This window comes from Plasmodium falciparum (genome assembly GCF_000002765.6).
Source record: "Plasmodium falciparum 3D7 genome assembly, chromosome: 10".
NCBI lineage: Eukaryota > Apicomplexa > Aconoidasida > Haemosporida > Plasmodiidae > Plasmodium > Plasmodium falciparum.
The window spans coordinates 817,501-842,500 of record NC_037281.1 but is presented as its reverse complement, the minus strand read 5'-3'; the positions used below and the strand labels follow the sequence as shown (position 1 = coordinate 842,500).

Sequence of the window (25,000 nt, the reverse complement as noted above, 5' to 3'; positions counted from 1 at the left end):
ATTTCTGTATATTTGTCATATCGACAGTTTTTGGATCTCCATATTCAATTGTTTCAACTTTTGGTTTTTCGCAGTAAGTAACATTAGTAGAATTATTTTTATGTCCATTTAAAAATGCATCAACGTCTTCATAGGTTATACGATTGGGTGTTTTCCTGTTTCTATAAAAGGTATAAATATAAATATATAAATATATATAAATATAAATATATATATATATATTACGTTATATCCTTTGGATTTAATTTGTTTTGTCTCATCAACTCTGATGCAGATGGTAACACCATTTCATATTGGCTCTCATTCTATAGATACAAACAAATGAAAAAAATATATGATATATATATATATATATATGAAAATATTTTTGCAAATTTATTTATATATTCATCTTTCTGTGTATTTACTTCCTTTTCTTTTAATACATAATCTTTTGTACTTTCACTAGACCTGAATAATAATAAAAAAAAATAAATAAATAAATAAATAAATAAATTTCAACATTTTTATAAGAATATTAAATATTGAGTATATATTATGCATATGTCATATACCTGAATAGATCATTGGAAATTTTATTGTATTTCTCATAATTTAATTTGAGCCTCTCTTCCAGTGTTTTTTCTTCTTGTTCACTTATATATATATAAAAAAAAAAAATAATAATAAAAATAAATAAATAAATAAATAAATAAATATATATATATATATATATATAACATCCCATTTATAAACAATTGTAAAACTTTATGAGTACCTTAAATTTTTTAAAAACTTTCTTCCCTCTTCACTTTTCTTGATTTTATTTATATAATGTATTAATATATTATCTCGATTTATTTCTTCATCTTCTCTGATAATCCATAAAATAATAACAATTAATAATATAAAGAAAAAAAAAAATATATATATATATATATATATATATTATCAAACTTAATATATTTCTTTACTTATTTTTAAAAGGTTCTTCTATTTTTTCTTTTTCATTATCTTTTTCCTGTAAACAAAAATAAAAAAATCATCATATATAATAAAGAATATAGAATTTATAGAAAGTATTTATATTTGTATATCTCACCTCTGTTATTGAGATGATGGCAACTTCTTTGTCTAAATCTACGAACTGTCCTTCCTTGACTAATAATTTTTTTATTATACCTACAAATTAAATAAAGGAAAAATTCAACACAAAAAAAAATATATATATATATATATATATATGTATACATTTTGTTTATATGATTTGATCATATATACTTCAAAGGGTTATTACCAGAATATGGACTTTCCACTTCTATGGTGCTTTTATCATCCTCTACATAAAGTAACAAATCATTCTTCTTTACAAAATCATTCTCATTTTTTAACCATTTATTTATTTTTGCTTTCTTTTTTTTACACTTTATAAAAGGAATAAATATTTTCTCTTCATTTACATCATCATTTATATGCTTCTTTACAAAATGAATATCTTCTTTTATAATTTGTTCACTTTTGTCTTTATCAGGATTCAATACTTTTATTTCGTTCTCTGTCTTGTTAATGTCCCCATCATTATATTTCTTTTCATCCATATTTTCGTTTTCCTCTGTAGTTAAAACTCCTAGGACATCTCCAACATTTGCTTCACATCCATCTTCTAAACGCTTAACCCTTAAAAAGCCTAACAAAATAATAGGTAACAACACATATGTATATAAATAAATATATTTTTTTTTATCGGACTAATAAGATGGAATAATTTTATCTTTATTAAAATTGTTATACCTTCATCAAATGCTTCCACGTCCATGTCTGCTTTATCACTTTCAACGGTCATTATAATATCACCTAGCTAAAAAAAAAAAAAAAAAAAAAAAAAAAAAAAAAAAAAAAATATACATATATTTATTATACATATATTTATTATACATATATTTATTATACATATATTTATTATACATATATTTATTATACATATATTTATTATACATATATTTATTATATATATATATATATATATTTTTTTTTTTTTTTTTTAAGGAATCCCTTTTATTATCCTACATTTACATAATCTCCTATATTTTTATTCCATTTAACAATTTTGCCTGTCGTCATGGTACTAGATAGAGCTGGCATTTTTATTTCTATTTTTGAAAAAACAACATTTTTTCTATTTCTTAAATTATTACTGTTGTTTACAACATTTGAAAAGGTACCGAAGTTGATGTAACCGTAATTATTGTTCTTAGAAATACATTTAGAAAATCTTAAATAAAAAATTAATATAATTAAGTTGTATAACATTTTATTCTACAAATAAAACAATACACAAATATGTATAATATTACATACATAATTTTTTTTTTTTTTTTTTTTTTTTTTAAATAATGTTTAAACAATTTTGAATGTAGTAAACCGATGTAGGAAGAGAAATATTATTTATTTATAAAATAAATAATAAAAATGAAAATGAAAATACACATTTATATAAGTTTTTTTTTTTTTTTTTTTTTTTTTTCGTTTCTTTTTAATTATAAAAATTTTTATGAAGATATTTTATAATTTTTAGAAATACTCAAGCATATATATATATATATATATATATATATAAACTTGAAAACATACGAAAAAAAAAAAAAAGAAAAATGAATAGAAAAAAATGATATTTAATAAAAATAAATACAAATTATTTAATATACATTGCAACGCTACCAACAAAAAAAAAAAATATTATATATATTAATATATATATGTTTAAATTAAAAAAAAAAAAAAAATACATTTCTTTATATAAATATTATATATGCTCATAACATCAGTTGGTCTCTTGTTTTTTTTTTTTTTTTTTTTTTTTTTTCTTTTTTTTAATCTCCAAATTATCATTTGTCTTTATATTAATTTCTTTCCTTTTGATATCTCCTATAAAAAATAAAAGAAAATAATAAGAATATAAAAATAGGAGAAATACAAAATGTGGATGTAACAAATAAAGTTTGTGCGAAGAATTGTACTTCTACATTATATAAACGTAACATATATATATAATATATATACTTAAGAAGAGCATGCAAATTTTTTAAATACAAAATTAAAAAATATCCATGTGGTAAAATAATATTATAAATAGATATAAATATTACAACAAAAAAGAAAATTACATATATATATATATATATATATATATATATATATATATTAATAATAATAATGGCGTATAACATAAAAATGATATAATATACACATAAAACAGTATACAATATATGTTTTTTTTTAATACACAAATATAAATATAAATATAAATAAATAAATATATATATATATATATACATATATATTTCTTTTTATATAATATCATTTTAAACTTGATATGTTTTATTTTATAAAGTACCTTCCAAATTAAACTCCTTCATCAAAGACAATTTTTCTTTCTTCAATTTCTTTTTTACAATTAATGAATTTCTTTCTAATTCATCTTTATATTCCTCAGACGGTAACTCGATATTTAATGATCGCTTTTTCTTTACTTTTAATTTTTCGTTCAATTCAGCATTTACCTCTTTCTCAATTTGTTTTTCCATAATATCCTGAATATAAAAAAATAAAAAAAAAAAAAAAAAAAAAAAAAAAAAAAAAAAAAATATATACATACATATATACATATATATATATATATATTTATTCATTTATATGTCGATTTTATTTATATTTGATTACCTTGATGTAATTATAAAATCGGTGTATTATTTTTCTAAAGATTGCATTTGTTTGATTTACGTTAATTTTGATTTCGTCTGATATTTCTTTAGGTGTTTTTTTTTGAAATGCTACAGCATATAATATTGTATATTCTAAAAAGCTCAAATCTATTTTTACTTTTTTAAATAATATTAGGTTTGCTATGGTCGATAATAGGTATAGGATTTCATAGAAATTTCTTCCTTCTAAAACGAATCTTTTTAATCTGCATATATCATTAGTATGAAAAAAGTAGAAAATGGTTTGTTGATTTATGAGATTATTATTATAAAAGGATAAATGTTGATCTTCATAATTATCATAATAAAAATGATTATTATGCAGATTATTTTTTATATGTCCATTATGGTTATATGTATGATCTGTGTTATTATGATCCTTAACTATTGTAGGAGCATCGTCTTGTTTTAATGGTATAGAATAATTATTATTATGTAATAAATTAAAAACAATAAAGGATTCCATATATTTAAATGAATATGGTAAAAGTTTGGTAACACTTCTTACAAAATCTGTATAAAAATTTGCTATGATATGTTTAAGATCTTCATTTAGATCTTTTAACATAAGAACACTAAATTCACCTGTTATCTCATTTTTTTGTTGTTTTAAAAAAACAGGGATAAATTTATTTTTTTGCCAGAAGATTAAAAGTCCTTTGGTTAATCCAAAGCATGTACCTATATAATCAATCTGTTTTAATTTCTTATCAAAATAAATGTTTTTACCATTACAATTAAATAATATGATATTTTCACTGTATTTCACATTATCATCACAATTGTTACTATCATCACAATTGTTACTATCACCACAATTGTTACTATCACCACAATTGTTACTATCATTATTATTTATTTTAATTTTTTGTTTTGTGTTATTGTCGTGTCTTTGTTTTGAATTATATTCATTGTAATAATTACAAACCTTTTTTAAGAATTCAGATCCATAATTTAGGTTTTGCATAGATGGATGGATAGATATACGTACAATACGTATACCGATATAATTATAAAAATAATAATTAAAATAATCACTGATAATATAAGGAATTAAATTCCCTTCATATTCATTTATTAAGAGTTCTTTATGATTATCACTATTTATTTGGTTTATATTTTCTTTCTTTTCCAATTTTTGATCATTTGAATCATTTATTTCCTTTGTATCCAATGTAGGATTTTCCTTTTGCGTATTATTATTTTTTACTAAATGAATAATATCTTCTAATTTTACAGTTTTTTTGACGTTTCCATTATTTATGATACCATCTATTGCACAATGTAACACTCCATAAATATCTAGTTCGTCAATTTGATCTTCCAATATATTATTATTATTATAATGATTATTATTTTTATTTATTAAAATAAATAAATGGTGCTGTTGCGAATCCAATATCATAATAATATCATTGGGTGTATTTTTATAATGAGATGTTATAAATAATGTCATAATTTTTTTTAATAATATTTCACTAGTTCTATTATAATTTTTAAAAATATTTTTATTTACAAAATATAGTTCACAATTCGATGGGGAGCAGATATTATCTTTTATATTTGTAGGTTCATTACAATTTAGGCATAGGAAATCATTTAGCCATTTTTCTACTTGATCATTATAACTATACCGTATAGGATTTGTTAAGGTTAAATCTATATATGCTTTATCAAAATATAAGAAATTCATATTTTTAAATTCTTCATATGATAATTGTGTTATAAATTTTTTTTTTAATTGTTTTAATAATTTAAATGTAAATGTTTTTCCTGTACCTTCATATCCATTTAATGTGGTTGACAATATAGTTATTTCTCCTTTAATTTTCTTTTTTAAAATATCTATAGGAATACATGCAGCTTCATCAATAATCATTAGTTCTGAATTTAATATATCTTCTTCAATAATATCAAAGAAACGTATTCTTTGTTTTAAATATTTCATATTTTTAAAAATTACAATTTCTTTGATTTTACCCATATCATATATTTTTTCATAATCTTTAAATTCATTAAAACCTAAAATATGTAATCCTTTGTCTAAGAAATCATAAATAGTTTGTACACCTTCATTATTCCCAGAACATATTATTATATTACTATAATTAAAATAGATACTTAAAGAGAGTAGTAATCCTAAGGTAGCTGACTTACCTCTACCTCGGTTTGCTAATAAATTAAAAAGCACTTCTTTAATATTTTTTTTCTTCTCTTCATCATTTCTTAATATTTTACACATATTTAAAAGAACCTCTAATTGATCAAGACTTAAACAAATATTTAATAAATTCATTATATTCCTATCTAAAAAACTGTACACATCCTTTTTTTTCGTTTTTTTTGAAATATAATTATTGTAAGTATTTGCCGTTGTACTGGTATTTGTAACACTATCATACGTTTCATATGTATCACGTGTATATTTATTATCACTAGAATGTATATCTCCATTTTTGTTTATTTTTGTACATGTATCGTTTCTACTAAATTTTGAAGAATATAAAAATATCTTTTCTTCTTCTTTTTTTTTTTCATTTTCTTCACATATGCTTTCTAGAAATTTTAATTTTTCTTGTAATAAATTTTTATCAGGACATAAAAACCCTCCCAACGTCGCTGATTTTGTATGACTATAATTATTACTATTACTATTACTATAATTATTACTATTACTATAATTATCATTATCATCATTATCATCATCATCATTATTGTTTATATTACTACCAGATTGTTCTCCTTCCTTTTGAACCTCCATATGCTTTAATTTTGTTACATTATTTCCTATACCATTTCCGTCGCTCCCTTTAGATGTGATTTTTTTAATTTTTAAATAATTTTCATTTAACGGCAAAATATTCATTTCATCATCTATAAACATGGCATTTTCACATTTATTTAATGATAAGAAAAAACGATGTATATAATTATTATATACATTACATATACCATTCATTGTATATTTTTTATGATAGTTTAAAGTTAAATTATATAAATCTTTTAATTCGTTTTGTTTATTTATTAAAAAGATTATTAATCCTCCTCCTATAACCGTTTCTAAACATCTACATAAAATGTTTGGAGTTATATATGAGAAGTCTTGTAATATACATATGGAATATGTTTTTCCTAATACTTTTTTAGATTCTTTATAAAAACAAAATCTTATATCCGCATTTTTTAAAAACATATCAAAATTATTATCTATAGTTTGATCAAAAGTACCCTTTTTTATTTTCTTCTTCATTTCACGATATCTCTTTTTTTTACTAGTTGAAAAATCTAACTTCTTTTTATAACACCATAATATATTATGTGTTCGATTAATTAAACGATTTAATAAAAAATAAAAATTTACAACCACATTCTTTCCTTCATCACCTACAACGAAAAACATGCTCCTCTGACCAACAGCAATATTATTTTCTATTAATATTTTTATTCTATTATCTACTTTTTTCTTCATTTTTTTAAGGAAAAAAAATAAAAATAAAAATAAAATAAAATAAAAAATAAAAAATAAAAAAAAAAAAATAAATAAAAAAATAAAAAAAAAGGTACAACAATACAAAATTAAAATGTATATTATATATATATATATATATATATATATTATTTTATTTTTTTTATTTTTGAGATGATAAATGCTACTTTTTATTTAAATTATTATAATATATATATTATTTATTTATAATATAGGTTATAATTATATGTTTTATTCTTATATATATTTTATTTATGTATAATTTTTTTTTATTCTCTATTCTTTTGTTAAATTTAAGGTTGGCTTATTCATCCGGTATTTCATTTTACATATTTGACTTAAATATTTTTTTAAATTGTAAAAAAAAAAAAAAATATAACGAGAAATAAATAAAAGGTAAAAATTAAAAAATGAAACAATATATAATAAATATATTATACATATTATACATATATACATATATATATATATATATATATATATATATAATTCCGTAACATATAAAATAATATACATAGAAAAAATTAACATATTATATATATATATATAATATAATATTGTAAATATAAAAAAATAATGTTGTTTTTATATATTTCTATTTCTACATAAATATTATTATATTATTATATTATTATATTATTATATATTATATATTATATATAGATGAATTGGTAATTTTATATATGTAGTGAGAAGAAATCCTTGGAGGATTTATGTATTAACAAATATATAATATATATATATATATATTTTATGTAGAGGTATACATATATATTAATTTATTAATATATAAGATATGAATCTATATATATTTTTTAAAATATATAATTTTACTTTATTATTTTTTTTTTTTTTTGGGGTTCATAAATATTTTGTTGTTTTATTAAAAAAAAAATATATATATATAATATATATATAAGGAATTCATTTTATGTATGTTCAAATATATATATAAAAAAATAAGTTTAAAAAATTACAAAAAAATAATATATATATTATATTATATATATATATATATATTATATTTATATTATATTTATTTTTATATTATGTAAGATAAGATGTCCCTTTGTGAACATTTTCTATCAAAAATTTGTAATAAGATTTTATATGTTTTATATATAAAAGGTATATAAATATTTTTACTTAGTTGACTGTAATATAACCAATAAATTTGTTTGTTTAAGATTATAAAATTATTAACATGTATTATGTTACAATATAAGGTAGAATGAAAATTTTTTTTATCGTGTTGTATATTATAAATATATTGAAATATATGTATACTATTTTTATAATTTTCTTTTATATTTTTTTCAAGAGATCCACATAACCATAGGATTTTATTATTTTGATTTATATTTTTTAAAATATGATAGAGTGTGAGTTTTCCTATATTAATAATGGACACCTTTTTAATATTATTACTATTTGTCATATGATTATTTTGAGACGTTATCATTATATTATCCGTATGATTAATTGTTTTGTTTTCATTTTGATGATCCTCTTGATTATGTTGTGGATCTTCTGCTTTGTTAGTTTTAAGAAAAAGATTTACTTTACTAATGTGATCCATATTTATTTTCTTTAATTTATTTGTATATTTATTAAGAAAGTTTTTCTTAGAAAATAATATCATGTTTTTATAATTTTTATGTGGTAATAAACAATATAATAAAATGTCATCAGGATAGGAAACAAAAGAAGATAAACAAGAATTAAATGTAAAGTCATTACATTGTCTTGATTTCATTTTTATAATGAAATCTTTTGGAAAATGTATATTTATTTTATACTTTTCATATAAATTAAAAATATTAAACAAAGAAAATTTTAATAACAATAATACGTTTTCAGAAATTGCTGAAAAGTCACAAAATTGAACGTCTATATAATTCTTCATGTTATTAATATGATCATCTTTATTATTACTATTAATATGGTTATTATTTTTTGTAAAATGATTTGATGTGTCCATATCTATCATATTATCATCAATATTATTATTATTATCAATATTATTATCACGAATTCTTCTGTTTCCTTTTTTATTATCACGAATTCTTCTGTTTCCTTTTTTATTATCACGAATTCTTCTGTTTCCTTTTTTATTATCACGAATTCTTTTGTTTCCTTTTTTATTATCACGAATTCCTTTGTTTCCTTTTTTATTATCACGAATTCCTTTGCTTCCTTTTTTATTATCATGTAAATTTTTTTTTTTTTTTTTCCCCTTTTCTGTTTGTATATTATAATTTGTATCGAACTTTACATATATATTATTTTTGTTTTTTTTTTTGGACTCACAAATTTCGCCTCTTATAATATTACTATCATAAAAAAAGAAAAGAAATAAGGAAAACAACTCTCCAAATATATACACATCTTTTATGTTTAAAAAAATTAGTAAGTTTAGTAATTTTAACCACTCCTTGATTTTTTTCATGTTCATATAACTTAACATATCATTCTTTATATTAGGTGATATGAGGCAAATGTATTTTGTTTCTTCTCTTTTTAGGAATGTATTTGATGTGTGTAAGTGATTATGTATTTCTTCTTTCCTTTCATTAAAATTGAAGAAATTATAATAACATGATGTACACAATTTACACAATTTATACGATTCACACGATTCACACAATTTACACGATTCACATGGTGATGAAAAAAACGATTTATGTCGACAATTTGAAGATAAATATGTCGTTCCTATCATCTGTCCACCTTCCTCCTTTTTTTCTTGATTCATATGTTCTATCATGTTCAACTTATGTGTATCCCTCCCATTATCATAATGATTCTGTTTACATTTATTTATTTCCTTAAAATATTTTAGAAAATCAAAAGTTGGAGATAACGGTATATATACAGAAAAATTATTTTTATTCATATATTGTAATAAATAAAAATAGTTAACTATAAAATAATATAATTTATAAATATACTCCAGATTATATTCGATATAAGCATCAAACAAGAAATATTTTAAATAAAAATAATTATTATATAATATATTTATATGACTAAGAGATATAAAATTAAAAATATAAAGAAGACAATATATTATTCTATGTACACACAAACCTATTTCTATATTTATATCCTTTGATAAATCTATTGATAATATATTATTTAGCATATGTTTGTCATCTATAATATATGTATGTATATTTAATATATCAAATAATTTTATAAAATGAAAGTTTATAAATTTGTGTTTTATACTTTTACACTCTTTAAATTCTTTCAACTCTTTAAATTTTTGTTTTTTTTTCTTTTGACTGTCATAAGGTGTTACGTTGGATGAATTTTTAATATTATTGTTATAATTATTATTATTATCATCATCTTTAGTATCATCTTTAGCATCATCTTTAGCATCATCTTTATCATCATCTTTATCATCATCTTTATTATCATCTTTATTATCATCTTTATCATTATCTTTATTTTTTTTAATTTTTTTCTTTTTTTTATTTTTTTTCTTTTTATTTTTTTTCTCTTCACTATTAGATGCATTATTAGTTTCTAGGATACTATCTACACGATTTTTAAGATTGTTTATATATTTATATGTATTCATATTTATATTTTTGTTTTCCTCGTCTTCCTTGGATCGAATTTTATATAAACATTTGAGATTCTTTAATTTTTTCTTTATGGCTTCATTTAATTCTAGATAATACTGTTCATAAATAATTTGGCTGAATTCTTCTTTATTAAATATAAACCATATATCTCCCTGCTCTTTATTATTATTATTATGTATATTATTATTATCATCATTATGTATATTATTATTATCATTATCATTATGTATATTATTATTATCATTATCATTATGTATATTATTATCATCATCATTATGTATATTATTATTATCATCATTATGTATATTATTATTATCATCATTATGTATATTATTATTATGATCATTATGATCATTTTGATTTTTAAAATTTTTAAAAAAGAGAGGAATGTTAGTCTCTTCCACATTTTTTATATCGTCAAATTTGTTTATTTTATCAAAGCTCGATATATTGATTTCTTTTGAAGGACAAGTATTTTGTATTACACACGTGTCGATTATTTTATTATCATCATAAAGACTATAATAATTTTCTTCATAATTTATATAATTAAATTTATTTTTAAAGAATAAAAGTATGTCTTGTTCATTTTTTATAAGATGTAATTTATATATATGTGTTCCTAAGTTATTTATATATTCTTTTAAATATGGAAAAATAAAAAAAATAAAAATATTCGAATAAAAAGTTTCCATATCCAAATTATTATTTTGCCCTTGTGTCGTGTTATTCGTTTTGTTTTTATTTTTATGATGATTATAAATAAACATATAATCTATAAAGATATACATATTTTTTACATTTTGCTGTGCATACATGAGTATAGAAGAAATCAAATATATAATACATTCTTTTATATTGTTCACATGATCATTATTTTTATTGGATGTATACAATTCGTATATATATTTGATTATTTCTCTTAAAAGTTTATTATCCATATGGATGAAAATGTTTTTGCTTTTTGAAATATTATCCTGGGATTTACAGCAACACGAATGATCAATGTTACATATGTTGTTACCATTATATATGTTGTTACCATTATTTGTGTCATTATTTATGTCATTATCATTATTTATGTCATTATCATTATTTATGTCATTATCATTATTTATGTCATTATCATTATTTATGTCATTATCATTATATATGCCATTATCATTATTTATGTTGTTACCATTATATATGCCATTATCATTATTTATGTTGTTACCATTATATATGCCATTATCATTATTTATGTTGCTCATTTTCCTAACCCTCCACACAAACAAACAGTACACATATCTTATCAATTCAATGTAATAAAAAAAATAAAACATAGGGGATATACACAATTTATGCTGGAGATACATAAAATTAATAAAAAAAAAGAAATTTTTTTTTTCTTTTAAATATTTAAGACAAGGGTTATATATATCAACACAAACCTGATTACTAGTATAATTTAAAAAATGTATAAACTCAAATTTTTTCTCATCTTTCTCATCTTTATTATTTTTATTTAATTTATTATTATGTAAAATATGTTTTTCCATATCATTAATTTGAATTTTTTTTTTTTTTTCTATCTCTTCTGCATTTTCAACAATAGTTATATTATTTTTATTTTTATACATATGAGGAAAGGAGTTCATTGTTTTATAGTATGAAATTAGCTCGTTTATATAGGTTCGTATGATATATAAAAAAATATGGAAAGAATATTCTTTCTTTTGATTAAATGTGTTATATATTTTTTCATATAAATTATTTATATATTTATAATCCGTGATGATATTATAATTAGATATATATATATCTTTTTTTTTTTGTTTTTGACAATGATCATAGTTTCTTATTATATATTTTTTTTTTTTAGATAGAATGTATTGATTTACATTTCCTTTTTTTACAAAGTCAGAATATTCATGTATAAAAAAGTGGAACATGAAAAATTGTATGTGTTCATCGTTTGTATATATTTTAAGAGATGAAAGAAATTTAGATTTCATATAATTAAAAAAGGATTCTATATTTTTATTTTCTTTATTATTGGACAAATGTAAAATATGTTCATGTCTTTTATAAAAAGAAATATTATGATTATCTCTTTTTTTATATTTATTAAATTGTATAATATTATTACAGTGTGTTGTGTTCTTTTTATAAAAAGGAACAATTTTTAGTTTATGTATTTTATATTGATAATAATAAAATTTATGAGTGTTCGTATACTTTTTTTTCCTTTTACATATTTTATATTTATATATTTTATATTTACATCTTTTGTATTTACATTTATGAAGATTAAGTTTAATCATTTTATTTTGACATAACATTTTTTTTATATAATAATTTAATTTTATAAATGATGTAGAATTATTAGTTTTATTTAATAATCCAAGAAAAGTTTGTATATTTATATAATTAAGTTTTATATTATAACTAGAGTTTATAAAATTTAATATATTACAAATTTGTTTTATTTTTAATCTATATATATTATTTATTATGTCGTATATGGATTCATATATATTTTCTTTTTTTTTTCTATATATATAAAAATTTTCTTTTTTTATATTTGTCATATGTTTCATTGGATCACTTTGTAAAGTATCTATTAGATGGTTATATAAAAAGTCTTGATCTTTTAATTTCTCCTCTTTCATATTATATTCGAAATGATTTCTTTCATCCGTGTGATTAATAGTAAAAAATGAATTTATATATATATATACATATTCTTTAAATATATTATTATTACAATAATATTTTATAGTTATACATCCAAAAGTATTAACAAAATATTTAAATATAAATGTTAACAGTATTTTTTGTGTGCTTCCATTTGGTTTTATATAACCAGAATTAGGATATATAAAAAGAGTAAAATTTTTATTTACATCATAATATAAAACATCGTTTAATTTTATTTTATTATTATTATTATTATTATTATTATTTAATAAAATTTTATTTCTAAATATTATTTTGTAAAGTATTATATTTGAAGAACAGTTTTGTAAAATAATATATTTATTAAAAATTTCCTTTCCACAATTATTTATTTCTAAAATGTTACAATTTACTTTAAGATAATTAACTTGTTTTTTACTATATGTATTGTTTATATATTTGTTTTCACAAAATTTATTTTGATCATCATCATAATTATTATTATGTTCATATATGTCCATATTTTTTATATCTTTTACATTTTTTGTAATAACATTTTCAGATAACAATAACATATCATTATTTTCTTCTTCTTCTTTAATTTTCTCTCCTTTTATATAAAGAGGACTATCCAAAGGTACAGCAAAGTTTGATAAAAAAAATTCCACATTATTTTTAATCTTATTAATTAAAATGTTTTCGTATTTTTCTTTTTTTAATTCTTTATTTGTTTTATATGATGCAGTTACATAATTTCCATCATCTTTTATTTCTTCACCATTATTTTGACATATATTCTTTTCTTTTTTTTTGGATGATATGTCTTTTTCAAAGACTTTATTAAATATTTTTCTACTTTCATATGACAAGTTATTTTCTGTTATGTTCATTTTATGTATTGTTTCTTTGAATTTTATTTTCTGTGTTTCATATCTCAGGTTCTCTGTCCAATTCACTTTTTTTTTTTCTTCTTGGTTTATATATTCAACTATGTTATTTATCTAGGATAAAATAAAAACATGGTAGCAAAAATATTATGTAGGAAAAAAAAAAAAAAAAAAAAAAAAAATAGGCTAGTATAACGTGTATGCATTCATTAAATGAATAAGGTTCATAAATATAAGACTACATCATAAAAATATATGAACATATAAAAATATATATATATATATATATATATATATATATATATATATATATATTTATTTATTTATTTATATATATTCATATTTACTTCATTTTTTGCCCTATATTTTTCGGCCTGTTCCCCTAACGTTTCTTTCTTTTTAGTTTTATCTTTTAATATTTTATTTTGCTTCTCCCATTTTAATTTTGTTTCATCGTGTTTTTTTAAAATCTACAATAAGAAAAAATTAAATAAATAAGTATATATATATATATATATATATATATATTTATATATATTTATTTATTTATACTTTTGTGTATTATTTATTTGATACCCTTTCCTCCTTTGTGCTCTTGAAAATTTTAGGGCTCGATAATTTTTTCCCCCTTTTATCATCCATCCTTTACAAAGAAGTGAATAAATATAAAATACATACATATAAATATATTTACATATGTATTTATGTTTATTTATTTATGGTAGGTTTATATTTAATGTATCGTTAGATGAAGATTTCAAAATAATATATCTCTTATTTTATTTTATTCATTTATTTATTTATTTATTTATTCATTTATTTATTCATTTATTCATTTATTTATTTTTTTTTTTTTATTATTTTTTTTATTTTTGTGCATATTCCAAAATATCGTATGTTCCATCCGTCTTTATAAATAATTTTTTCTTTTTTCTTTTTTGTTTTTTTGTTTTTTTTTATGTAGTGAATGTGTTTGTAGATATAATTCTTAAAAATGGAAAATATATTCATATATATATATATATATATATATATATTTAATTTTTTTGAAATATATTTGTGTATTTTCTTTTATTTTGAATTGTAAAAGATTATATTATATATATAGATATTTATAATATATCCTCCGAGATATATGTATATTTTTTTTTTATCATTTCATTTTTCCGTTAAGAATTTAGTGTATATATCATCATTTTTATATGAATCCATAGAAGCATTACTCCTGACCAGATATGGAGGTGGGATACCAGGTGTGTAATCAAAAAATGAAGGGAAGTTAGTACTATCAAAATGTTCATGTGGATATAGAAATAAGTTTTCTATATCATATAAATTTCTTAATTCTTTTGTAACAATATTTATTTTAAGTGGTCCACAATGTGTTATTATCCAATCATCAAATTTATTACAATAACAATAAACTACATTAGATATATATGGTATTTCTAAATCTATAAATATTTTACTTATTAATTTTCCTACTTTTTTATTATGTTTTGCTGTATTACCTGTACATAATATTAAAAACATACCTATATCTCTTCTTCCACATTTATCAAGATCTATAACTTTAATATCTTTTACTTTTTCATGTTTTAATATACATACAATTTGTTCGATCGTAGGCATTATACCTTTTTCTAATGTCATGTCGTCTTCTCCTTCATCATCATTATTATTATAATCATCATCTTCATAGTTAAATAAAAACCCTTCTTTGTCATTTGGTCTGATTATTGGCGTTTTCATGTTTGCATAATTATAATAACCTTCATTTTCATCATAAAGATAATCCTCTTTATTTATGTTATTTTCTCGTTCTTTGTAATATTTATAGCTTTCTTGGATCAGCTTTTCTTTGTTATTTTCAAAAAAAACTTGTGCTGGCGTTAAAAAATTATATGACCCGCAGTTTTTTTCATGTGTACTATTATGACAATGTTGATTATTTTGATTATTTTGAATATTCTGAATATTTTGATTATTTTGATTATTCTGAATATTTTGACCATTTTGAATATTTTGACCATTTTGAATATTTTGACCATTTTGAATATTTTGATTATGTTTACTTTTGGTAGTATCATAATTATCATAGTAGATGATATCACTATGAAAACCACTGTGTATATTTTTTTTATCATAATTTTTATTATTCCATATAAAATTATTATCTTGTACTATTTCCTTTATCTCTTCATTTTTATTATAATATTCTTTGATATTTGAATAATCTTTTTTTTTTACATTCAATACATTTAGATGATCTTCTTTTTTTTTTAATTGTAAGGATTTATAATAATCAACGGTTTCTCGAATAAAAGATTTTATATCTACATTATCATTATCATTAGACATTACATTATTATATTCATCATTTATATTAAAATAATCATCGTATATATTTACATTTGTCATCTCATCAATGTTATCTTTTTTATTTTCATTTTTTGTGGAGTCTTCATTTATTATATTACACTTAAAAGAAATATTTTCTTTGTTTATAATTTCATTATCAATATTTATTATTTCTATTTTATCTTTTTCATCATCTGTATGTCTTAAATTCTTATTACTATTAATTATGTTTTTTATCTTATCAAAAATTTTCTGTTCACTTTTATTATATCGCTTTTGTAAAACCATGAACGACAAGGGGCTGAATTTCTTTAACATCTTAATTATGAAAATGTGGCATTATATAAATAAATAAATAAATAAATATATATATATATATATATATATATATATATATATATAATTATATATTTATAATATATTACATTTAATAAAAAAAAAAAAAAAAAAATAAAAAAAAAATAAAAAAAAATATATATATATATATATACAAAATATTTTCCTTAAATTGTCATTATTCCATTTATTGCATACGAGCCCAACGAATCTTCATAATTTCACAGCCCACATCATACATAAACAAAAATATACAATATGTACATATATAATATATATATATATATATATATAATTACAAAGTTATGTACCGAATGTTATTTAAAATAATAAAGGTTTATATATATTTCTTGAAAAAAAGAAAAGAAAAAACCTCTTATAATATTATATATACATATAATATATTATTTCATATATATATATATATATATGCAGTGGGTTCTCCGATTGTCCTTCAAAAACATATAATATATATTATAAATATATTATATATAATATGCTTAACTAAATAACCATCGTATATATTATTGTATTGTATTGTATTGTATTTTATATATATATTATCCTTTTATATAATAACGAGCAACGTTGTTTTATATATATTATATGTATAAATGCGATGGGGAAAAAAAAAAAAATAAATAAATAAAAATAAAAAATAAATGCATAATATTTTAAAATGTAATAATAAAATATATGAAAATATGAATTATTTTTTAATATAAAAATAAAATAATGTAAATTATACTTACATAATTATATATATATATATATTTATATATTTATTTATATATTTATTTATTTATTTATTTTATTTAAAATGATTGAGTATTATAAAGATGTCATTCATATATAGAAAAGCCGCATCTATGTTATCCAAGTGTTGTCAAGGGAAAGGTATCAAAGAAATTTTATATGAAAAAGATGATCCGTCCAAAAAAAAGGTAAAAAAAAAAAAAAAATTATAATAAATAAATAAATATATATATATATATATATATATATATATATATATATATATATATATATATACATATATTTATATATATATATATATTTATATATATATGTTTATTTATATATGTTTATATTTATACCCTTATACATGTTTTGTTTTTCTTTTCTCTTAGCTACACTACCTTCTGTACAAAACACTGGAAGATTTGAACATACTAAACGAAATATATAACATGTTTTTAAAGAAGGTATGTAAGAATAAATACTTAGGGCTAATACTCCTAAGCGTGTTAGTGCACAGAAAAAAAATCGACGGAGGAGGACTTATAAAAAGAGAAATAAAAAAGAAGGAAAAGGATATTATGAAATACTACGAAGAGTATAAAGATCGTTTTAATCATGATGAAAAATTAAAAGAAGGAATTATAAAGAAATATTTTATTATATATGATGAAAAATATGAAGATGAAAATCTGTATAAAGATAATACAAAATGTATTAAGAATATGGAAAGTATAAGAAATTTAGAAAACAAGTGTACATTATTTAATAACGATCTTAGTAATAATAAATCTGAACATATTATAAATGAACTTATGAAAAAAAATATACATATTGAAATGGATGAAGATGTAGAATTCTTGTACAAAATTAATAACAAAGATGTATATAAACTTATAAATCATTATATATATAAAGAGAATAAAATACGCATAATAGATAAAACATCATGTTTAGTTGTGCAAGCAGCAAATATTAAAAGAGGAATGATTATAGTCGATGTTTGTTCTTCTCCAGGAAGTAAAGCGATATTTTCTCGAACGCTTTTAAACAAAAAGGGATATTTGATATGTATCGAAAAGGATAGAAAAAGATGTTATACTTTATTAAAAGAACTTTTAAAAAATAAAGAATATGTGGGGATATATATGGATGAAAACTTTGATGATACTCAAAAGATAACACTCAATAAGAAATCTTTTTTTCATAATGAAAAAGAAAATACAAAACAAAATAAAGCTAAAAATGTATATAAAAACATGGATAATAATTCCAAGATGGATGTACAAAAAAATGTATATTATATACAACATATAAATAAAGAATTGTTTATAAAAATATATAATTGTGATTTTTTTAATTTGACATCACAAGATTTTTCTACATTCCCAAATATCGATGTTGTATTTATTGATCCATCATGTTCATCTAGTGGTATGCCAGATTTTATATACAAAAGTAATATGGCCAATATATGTCTCCACCCTTATAAAGATGATCAGAAAAATAAAAATGTAATAAATAAATATAATACCAAAGGTAACAATAATAATAATAATAATAATAATAATAATAATAGTGACAATAGTAACAATAGTAATAAATATATATTATTACAATCTGATGGTCATAAAAACATTCCATATAATAAACAAGACAACATTATATCTCATAATAACAAATTTGATGAACATAAAAATAATTCTTTTAGTGATGATGTTTTAAAAGGTAATATTCCCAAGGTACCTACTTGTTTTATTAATAAAGTTAACAAATTATCAGAATTTCAAAAAAATATATTAACGCATGCAATAAATATTTTTAAAACAGCCAAAATTTTTATTTATTCAACCTGTTCATTTTTTGAAGAAGAAAATGAACAAGTCATACAATATGTTCTAACAAAGTATCCTAATATTCATTTATTAAATGCTGGTAAAGATAAATTCCTTTTTACCAATGGAAAATATGTTTTTTCAAATAAATGTGTGCGAACCTTTCCATTAATACATTCATGTAGGGGGATATTTATTTCGAAGATGAGTATAGGTCCCGAAGTACACAACCATATAAATAAAGAGCCACAAACATAAATATAAACATAAAAATAAACATAAATATAAACATAAATATAAATACAAATACAAAGATATATTTTAAAACAAGCACAAAAGAGAAAATTTGTTTTTTTATTAGTGGATTATGTTATCCTTTATATTATATAATTTTTTTTTTTTTTTTTTGTATTTTTAAAATGTTTACATAAATATAAATAAATATATAAATAATTATATATATATATATATATATATATATATGTATTTATATATTTATATATTTATATATTTTCATTGTTATTTTAAGATGACCGAATATATAATAAACCAAATGTTAATTATAAAAAAATAAAGCATGAAGCTAATTTGTATGTATGAAACAACATAAAAAAAAAAAAAAATATATATATATATATATATATATAAGCACTTACATATATATATTTATATATATATATTTATATATATATATTTATATATATATATATTTTACTTTTTTTATGTTTCCTTTTCTGATGTCGTGTCGGCAATGCGCTCAGCCTTCAATGTTTGCATGTGCTCATCAAATTTGTTGAGGTCTTCAAATTTAGGCTGATATATTTCTGAGGATGCATTCCATAGGGTCAGGCATCCCTGAGTATCAGCAGCTATAAGTCTTTTTCCATCATGTGACCAAGCTAATTTATTTGTAGAAGAATTATCTAAAGAAGCCTCATAAAATGAGGATTCAGTATCATACAAAATATTCCATAATTTTATTTTACCATTACTACTACATGTTGAAAAAAGAGCAGGATGTGTCGGACTCCATTTTATATCCATAATATAATCCTCAAAAGAATCAAAAACAATCAAAGGATTCTTAATATTTTTTATACTCAATAATTGGCATGTCCAATCTACCGAACTTGTTAATATTAAATCATTATTATCATTCATTTCGTCAAGTGAAGGATGAAATTGTGCTGATGTTATAGGTCCGTCATGTATAATATCTGAATTAATTATACCTACTTTCATACCATGTATTTGTGCTTGAAATAATGTTCCATCTTCTGTTCCTCCATATAATGTATTTATATCACCTTCAGGAAATGCAAACGTTGTGCAAGATATTTCTCGGTTTCCTTTTTTTAAATCTATTGTATTAGATGGATATGTAAACATACTTAAGGACCAATTACATAACCTCCCGTCAGTATCTGCTGTTATTAAATTATGAGAATTTTGTGTTCCTATTATTTCAGCACAATATATAGAATGCATATGCCCCTGGGATGTAAGTAATGTTTGTTGTATTGGTTTAAGGCTAGCTCTTATATCCCATAAAACCACATTACCTGTATATGTACCACCTATAATTAAATGTGGATGAAATTTATTAAACAAAGCTGTACATACACTAGATTCTGAGGTAAATACATATTCAGGTCTGTTCTTCATAGTAACATTCCATAATAAAACATATCCTTCAGGTTCTATACAATTACTACATTCTGATAATCCATATGATGCTAAAAATAATTCATTATATATATTTGATGTTCGTACGTCTGTTATACCACGACCATTTATATATTTTTTACAATAATATGTATTCATCAATTTTAATTTATCCACATCTTGTGTATTTTCTAACATATCATTATTATCATAAGTATATGTACAATCAAATAAATCTTGTTCTCCTAAAACACGCTCTACAATCTTACTACTATTCTCAAGAAAATATAGAAAACTAGAACTTTTTAATATCTCGTCTTTTTTTTTTTCTACATTCATACTTTTTAGATGTGTTGAGTTATTGTATGCATTGAACCTATTATCATTGTGTTCTACATAAACACTATTATTCTTATTATCATTATAATTAAACGTTGTATTATTTTCATCGTATATATAATTATGATGACCATTTTGTTTATTGTAATTCTCTTCAAGATTTTTATTTATTTCATTGTTTTTGTTTCCTCCTTTTATTTCTTTTTTTTTATCATCATTGTGTATACTTGTATCGTTCGTATGTTTTATCTTGTTCTTATGATGACTCTTTGAATCGCCTTCACTTTTGTCTTCAGTGCTATAACACAATGATGTTTTTTTTATATTTCCCAATTTTTCTATATTTTCCATTTTTTCTATATTTTCCTTTTTTTCCATTTTATTTATTTTTTTGTTTATATGATTATCTAACAGGTATATTTCATTATTTTCCAAAAGATCCACTTGAATGGATTTATCAAAATAATTTATTCCCTTTGGTTGTATGTGTATAACATTTTTAGTTTGTTTATTGAACAAATCAATATGAAAATTAAAATTGGGTATAGAATTTTTTTTTTTTTGGAAAAGAAAAGATTTATTCATCATAATATTATCCATAGAATTTGGATGAGTGAAGAATTGTTCGGTGTAAGTAAAATTTTCCTTTTTTGTTGTTTTTTTTTTATTATCATAATCATATTCTGAATAAATGGACAAGTCATTAACTTGTTCTTTTGACTCTTTATCATTATGATGATGATTATTATTATCATTAGTATTATTTTCTAACGACTCTAAAAAATTACATAACATTTTATTTGGATCAGGATATTCTTCAACAACATTATTAAAAGAATGTATATTATTCTTTTCTTTTACACTATGTTGTCTTTTTTTTAATTCTTCCAAGTATTTTTTCTTTACTTCTAATTCTACCATCTGTTCATTTATTTTATTTTCTAATTCTATTCTCTCGCTTTCATCAATGGGCTTCAAAATATCGCATTCGGATATGCTTTCCATATTGTATACTGGTAAATTCATAAGATATGTTTAATATATATATGTATGTATGTATATGTACATATGAATATATATGTATAACACGCATAAAAAAATAAATTATATAAATATATATATATATATATATATATACACACTTGTGCAGAATATTAAAGTCAGTCTTTTATATAATAAAAATATGAATGAAATATTTCCATACAAATAAAAGGAATTCGTAGATTATATTAATTTCTTATAATTTTACATAATATGTCTTATAAATTTAAATGTAATTTAATTATTTTCAACAATTTCATTATATATATATATATATATGTATATATATATATATTTTTTTTTTTTTTGTTAATGTTTAAACCCTATGAAGAATAATTCTGTGTGATATTCACCATTTAAAAAAAAAAAAAAAAAAAAAAAATTCGAAGGTTGTCACATAAAAAGATTTAATATTATCTTAATTTTATTTTATATATTTTTTTTTATATGTGTTGTGTAATTACATAAAAGGGTTTATTAAAAAAAGAAAGAAAAAAAAAAAAAAAAAAAAAAAGACTAATTTTAAGGTGTCATATGGTAAATATCGTTTAATATATATATATATATATATATATATATATATATATATTTATATGCAAAATATTGTTTTATTTTATATTTTTAACTTCATTGTATTTCTACAATGGGTACCTTTGTCAAACCCTTATATAAGTGTTTTTTTTAGATTGTACATATATATATATATATATTTTTTCATTTTGTCTATTATATATATATATATATATATATATATATATATATATTTTCATTTTGTCTATTATATATATATATATATATTTTTTTTTTTTTTTTTTTTTTTTTTTTTTCATTTTACCTTTGTTATGATGATAATAAGAGGGGAGTTGCCATCAAAGGGATACTTATCCCCTTCCGATAAAAAATGTGCAAACACGTTTTTACAACAAGAAGAAGAGGATGAAGAAGTTAATAAAGAATTTTATAATAAGATAGGAGATATCATTGAATATATCGATACATCGCGAAATAAAAGTAATGCAACAAATGTAGAAATGTAATGTATATATATATATATATATGTATATTTATTCACATAATTTATTTTTACATTTTTGTAGTTTTACTTATACAATCAGAAAACCTAACGAAGAGAAAGGAAGTAACAAATGAATATGATTTCTTAAAAAAAGTAGGAGAGGTGTGTAAAAAAAGTTGTGATTATTATTTTGATACAAATATAAAATATCATGAAGCGTGTGAAAATTTTTCTATTCTTTTTAAAATATTTTATGATTCGTTAATATATATTGTTAAAAAAAATGAAGAAGCTGACCATGTTCAGACGATTTTACAACAAATAGAAGATAACATATCAATGGAAAAACTAGAAAAAGAAAAGATGAATATATTATTAAAAGATAAATTGAATGAACTAGAAAAAAATGTTTTTTTTATGAAAAATGAATCTGTAAATTTAAATAATAAAATACAAGAACTTGATTATCAAATTAATCAACATAAGGAATCTTTCGATTCTTTTAGTACCTTAACAAATTTAAATTGTGAAAAATTAATTGTATTACAAAATCAATATAATAGTTTAACTAATAAAAGAGAAAGCATAACTAGGAGTATTGCGAAAAAAGGGGACACTATGGAAATGTGTAAATATAATTTTGTGCAGCAAAAAAAGAAACTGGTATCACAAAAATGGAATAAAATAAATATATATCTCCATTTTTTTATATTATTATTTTATTATTTTATTATTTTATTATATTATTATTTTATTATATTATTATTTTATTATTTTATTATTTTATTATATTATTATTTTGTTATTTTATTATATTATTATTTTATTATTTTTTTTGTGTGGCATATATATGTAAAAGAAAAATATTCCTTTCATATATATGGCATCTAACATATATACATACATATATATATATATATATATATATATATATATATATATATATACATATATATATACATATACATATTATACATGTTACTCTTCTATGTTGTACATTTTTAAAATGCAGGAGGAGGAAAAAAACGAGCTCATGGTTAAAGAAAAAGAATACACACATAAAATAGAACATTTAGAAATTTGTAGACAAGAAATATGCTCAAATAACACGAGATTACAATCACAAGTACAATTTGTAGAGAGTCAAGTGAACTCACAAGAATATTATGAAAAAATAATTGAGGAAGGATTAAGTAACAGTATGGATACAAAAAAAGAAATAGAAGAAAATCTAAGTACTCATAAAAATGAAATAAATAAAATAATAGAAAAAATAAAAAAATGCAAATTAGAGAAAAA

General features: G+C 19.8%; 7 protein-coding genes across 7 annotated transcripts in view; 2 read left to right on the top strand and 5 right to left on the bottom strand.

The window, feature by feature from the left end:
- PF3D7_1020800 (dihydrolipoamide acyltransferase component E2) overlaps positions 1–2,289 on the bottom strand; it is a gene marked incomplete at both ends in the record, with an annotated part of 3,192 nt that extends 903 nt beyond the window's left edge. The window contains 10 exons of the mRNA XM_001347450.2: positions 1–161; positions 226–305; positions 408–450; positions 555–635; positions 758–853; positions 954–1,000; positions 1,082–1,161; positions 1,277–1,666; positions 1,771–1,837; positions 2,047–2,289. The exon at positions 1–161 is cut by the window's left edge and continues 323 nt beyond it. Coding sequence (XP_001347486.2) covers positions 1–161; positions 226–305; positions 408–450; positions 555–635; positions 758–853; positions 954–1,000; positions 1,082–1,161; positions 1,277–1,666; positions 1,771–1,837; positions 2,047–2,289 — 1,288 coding nt within the window. The remainder of the gene's footprint in view (positions 162–225; positions 306–407; positions 451–554; positions 636–757; positions 854–953; positions 1,001–1,081; positions 1,162–1,276; positions 1,667–1,770; positions 1,838–2,046) is intronic.
- A 511-nt stretch (positions 2,290–2,800) lies between these two features.
- PF3D7_1020700 (uncharacterized protein) lies at positions 2,801–7,209 on the bottom strand (the record flags this gene model as incomplete). The annotated part of the gene is made up of 3 exons (XM_001347449.2): positions 2,801–2,904; positions 3,374–3,569; positions 3,700–7,209. The coding sequence occupies 3 exons, from the start codon at positions 7,207–7,209 to the stop codon at positions 2,801–2,803; spliced, it is 3,810 nt and encodes a 1,269-aa protein (XP_001347485.1).
- Positions 7,210–8,269: 1,060 nt separating this feature from the next.
- PF3D7_1020600 (conserved Plasmodium membrane protein, unknown function) lies at positions 8,270–15,013 on the bottom strand (the record flags this gene model as incomplete). The annotated part of the gene is made up of 3 exons (XM_001347448.2): positions 8,270–14,485; positions 14,719–14,841; positions 14,948–15,013. The coding sequence occupies 3 exons, from the start codon at positions 15,011–15,013 to the stop codon at positions 8,270–8,272; spliced, it is 6,405 nt and encodes a 2,134-aa protein (XP_001347484.2).
- Positions 15,014–15,529: 516 nt separating this feature from the next.
- On the bottom strand, positions 15,530–17,050 carry PF3D7_1020500 (ribosomal silencing factor RsfS, putative; the record flags this gene model as incomplete). The annotated part of the gene is made up of 1 exon (XM_001347447.1): positions 15,530–17,050. The coding sequence occupies one exon, from the start codon at positions 17,048–17,050 to the stop codon at positions 15,530–15,532; it is 1,521 nt and encodes a 506-aa protein (XP_001347483.1).
- An 857-nt stretch (positions 17,051–17,907) lies between these two features.
- On the top strand, positions 17,908–19,899 carry PF3D7_1020400 (rRNA (cytosine-C(5))-methyltransferase, putative; the record flags this gene model as incomplete). The annotated part of the gene is made up of 2 exons (XM_001347446.1): positions 17,908–18,012; positions 18,199–19,899. The coding sequence occupies 2 exons, from the start codon at positions 17,908–17,910 to the stop codon at positions 19,897–19,899; spliced, it is 1,806 nt and encodes a 601-aa protein (XP_001347482.1).
- A 462-nt stretch (positions 19,900–20,361) lies between these two features.
- Positions 20,362–22,671, bottom strand: PF3D7_1020300 (cytoplasmic dynein intermediate chain, putative; the record flags this gene model as incomplete). The annotated part of the gene is made up of 1 exon (XM_001347445.1): positions 20,362–22,671. One exon carries the CDS (start codon positions 22,669–22,671, stop codon positions 20,362–20,364), a length of 2,310 nt encoding a protein of 769 aa, XP_001347481.1.
- Positions 22,672–23,528: 857 nt separating this feature from the next.
- The window catches only part of PF3D7_1020200 (conserved Plasmodium protein, unknown function), a gene marked incomplete at both ends in the record, with an annotated part of 2,907 nt that continues 1,435 nt past the window's right edge, over positions 23,529–25,000 (top strand). Inside the window, 3 exons of the mRNA XM_001347444.2 lie at positions 23,529–23,697; positions 23,784–24,364; positions 24,714–25,000. The exon at positions 24,714–25,000 is cut by the window's right edge and continues 1,435 nt beyond it. Coding sequence (XP_001347480.2) covers positions 23,529–23,697; positions 23,784–24,364; positions 24,714–25,000 — 1,037 coding nt within the window. The remainder of the gene's footprint in view (positions 23,698–23,783; positions 24,365–24,713) is intronic.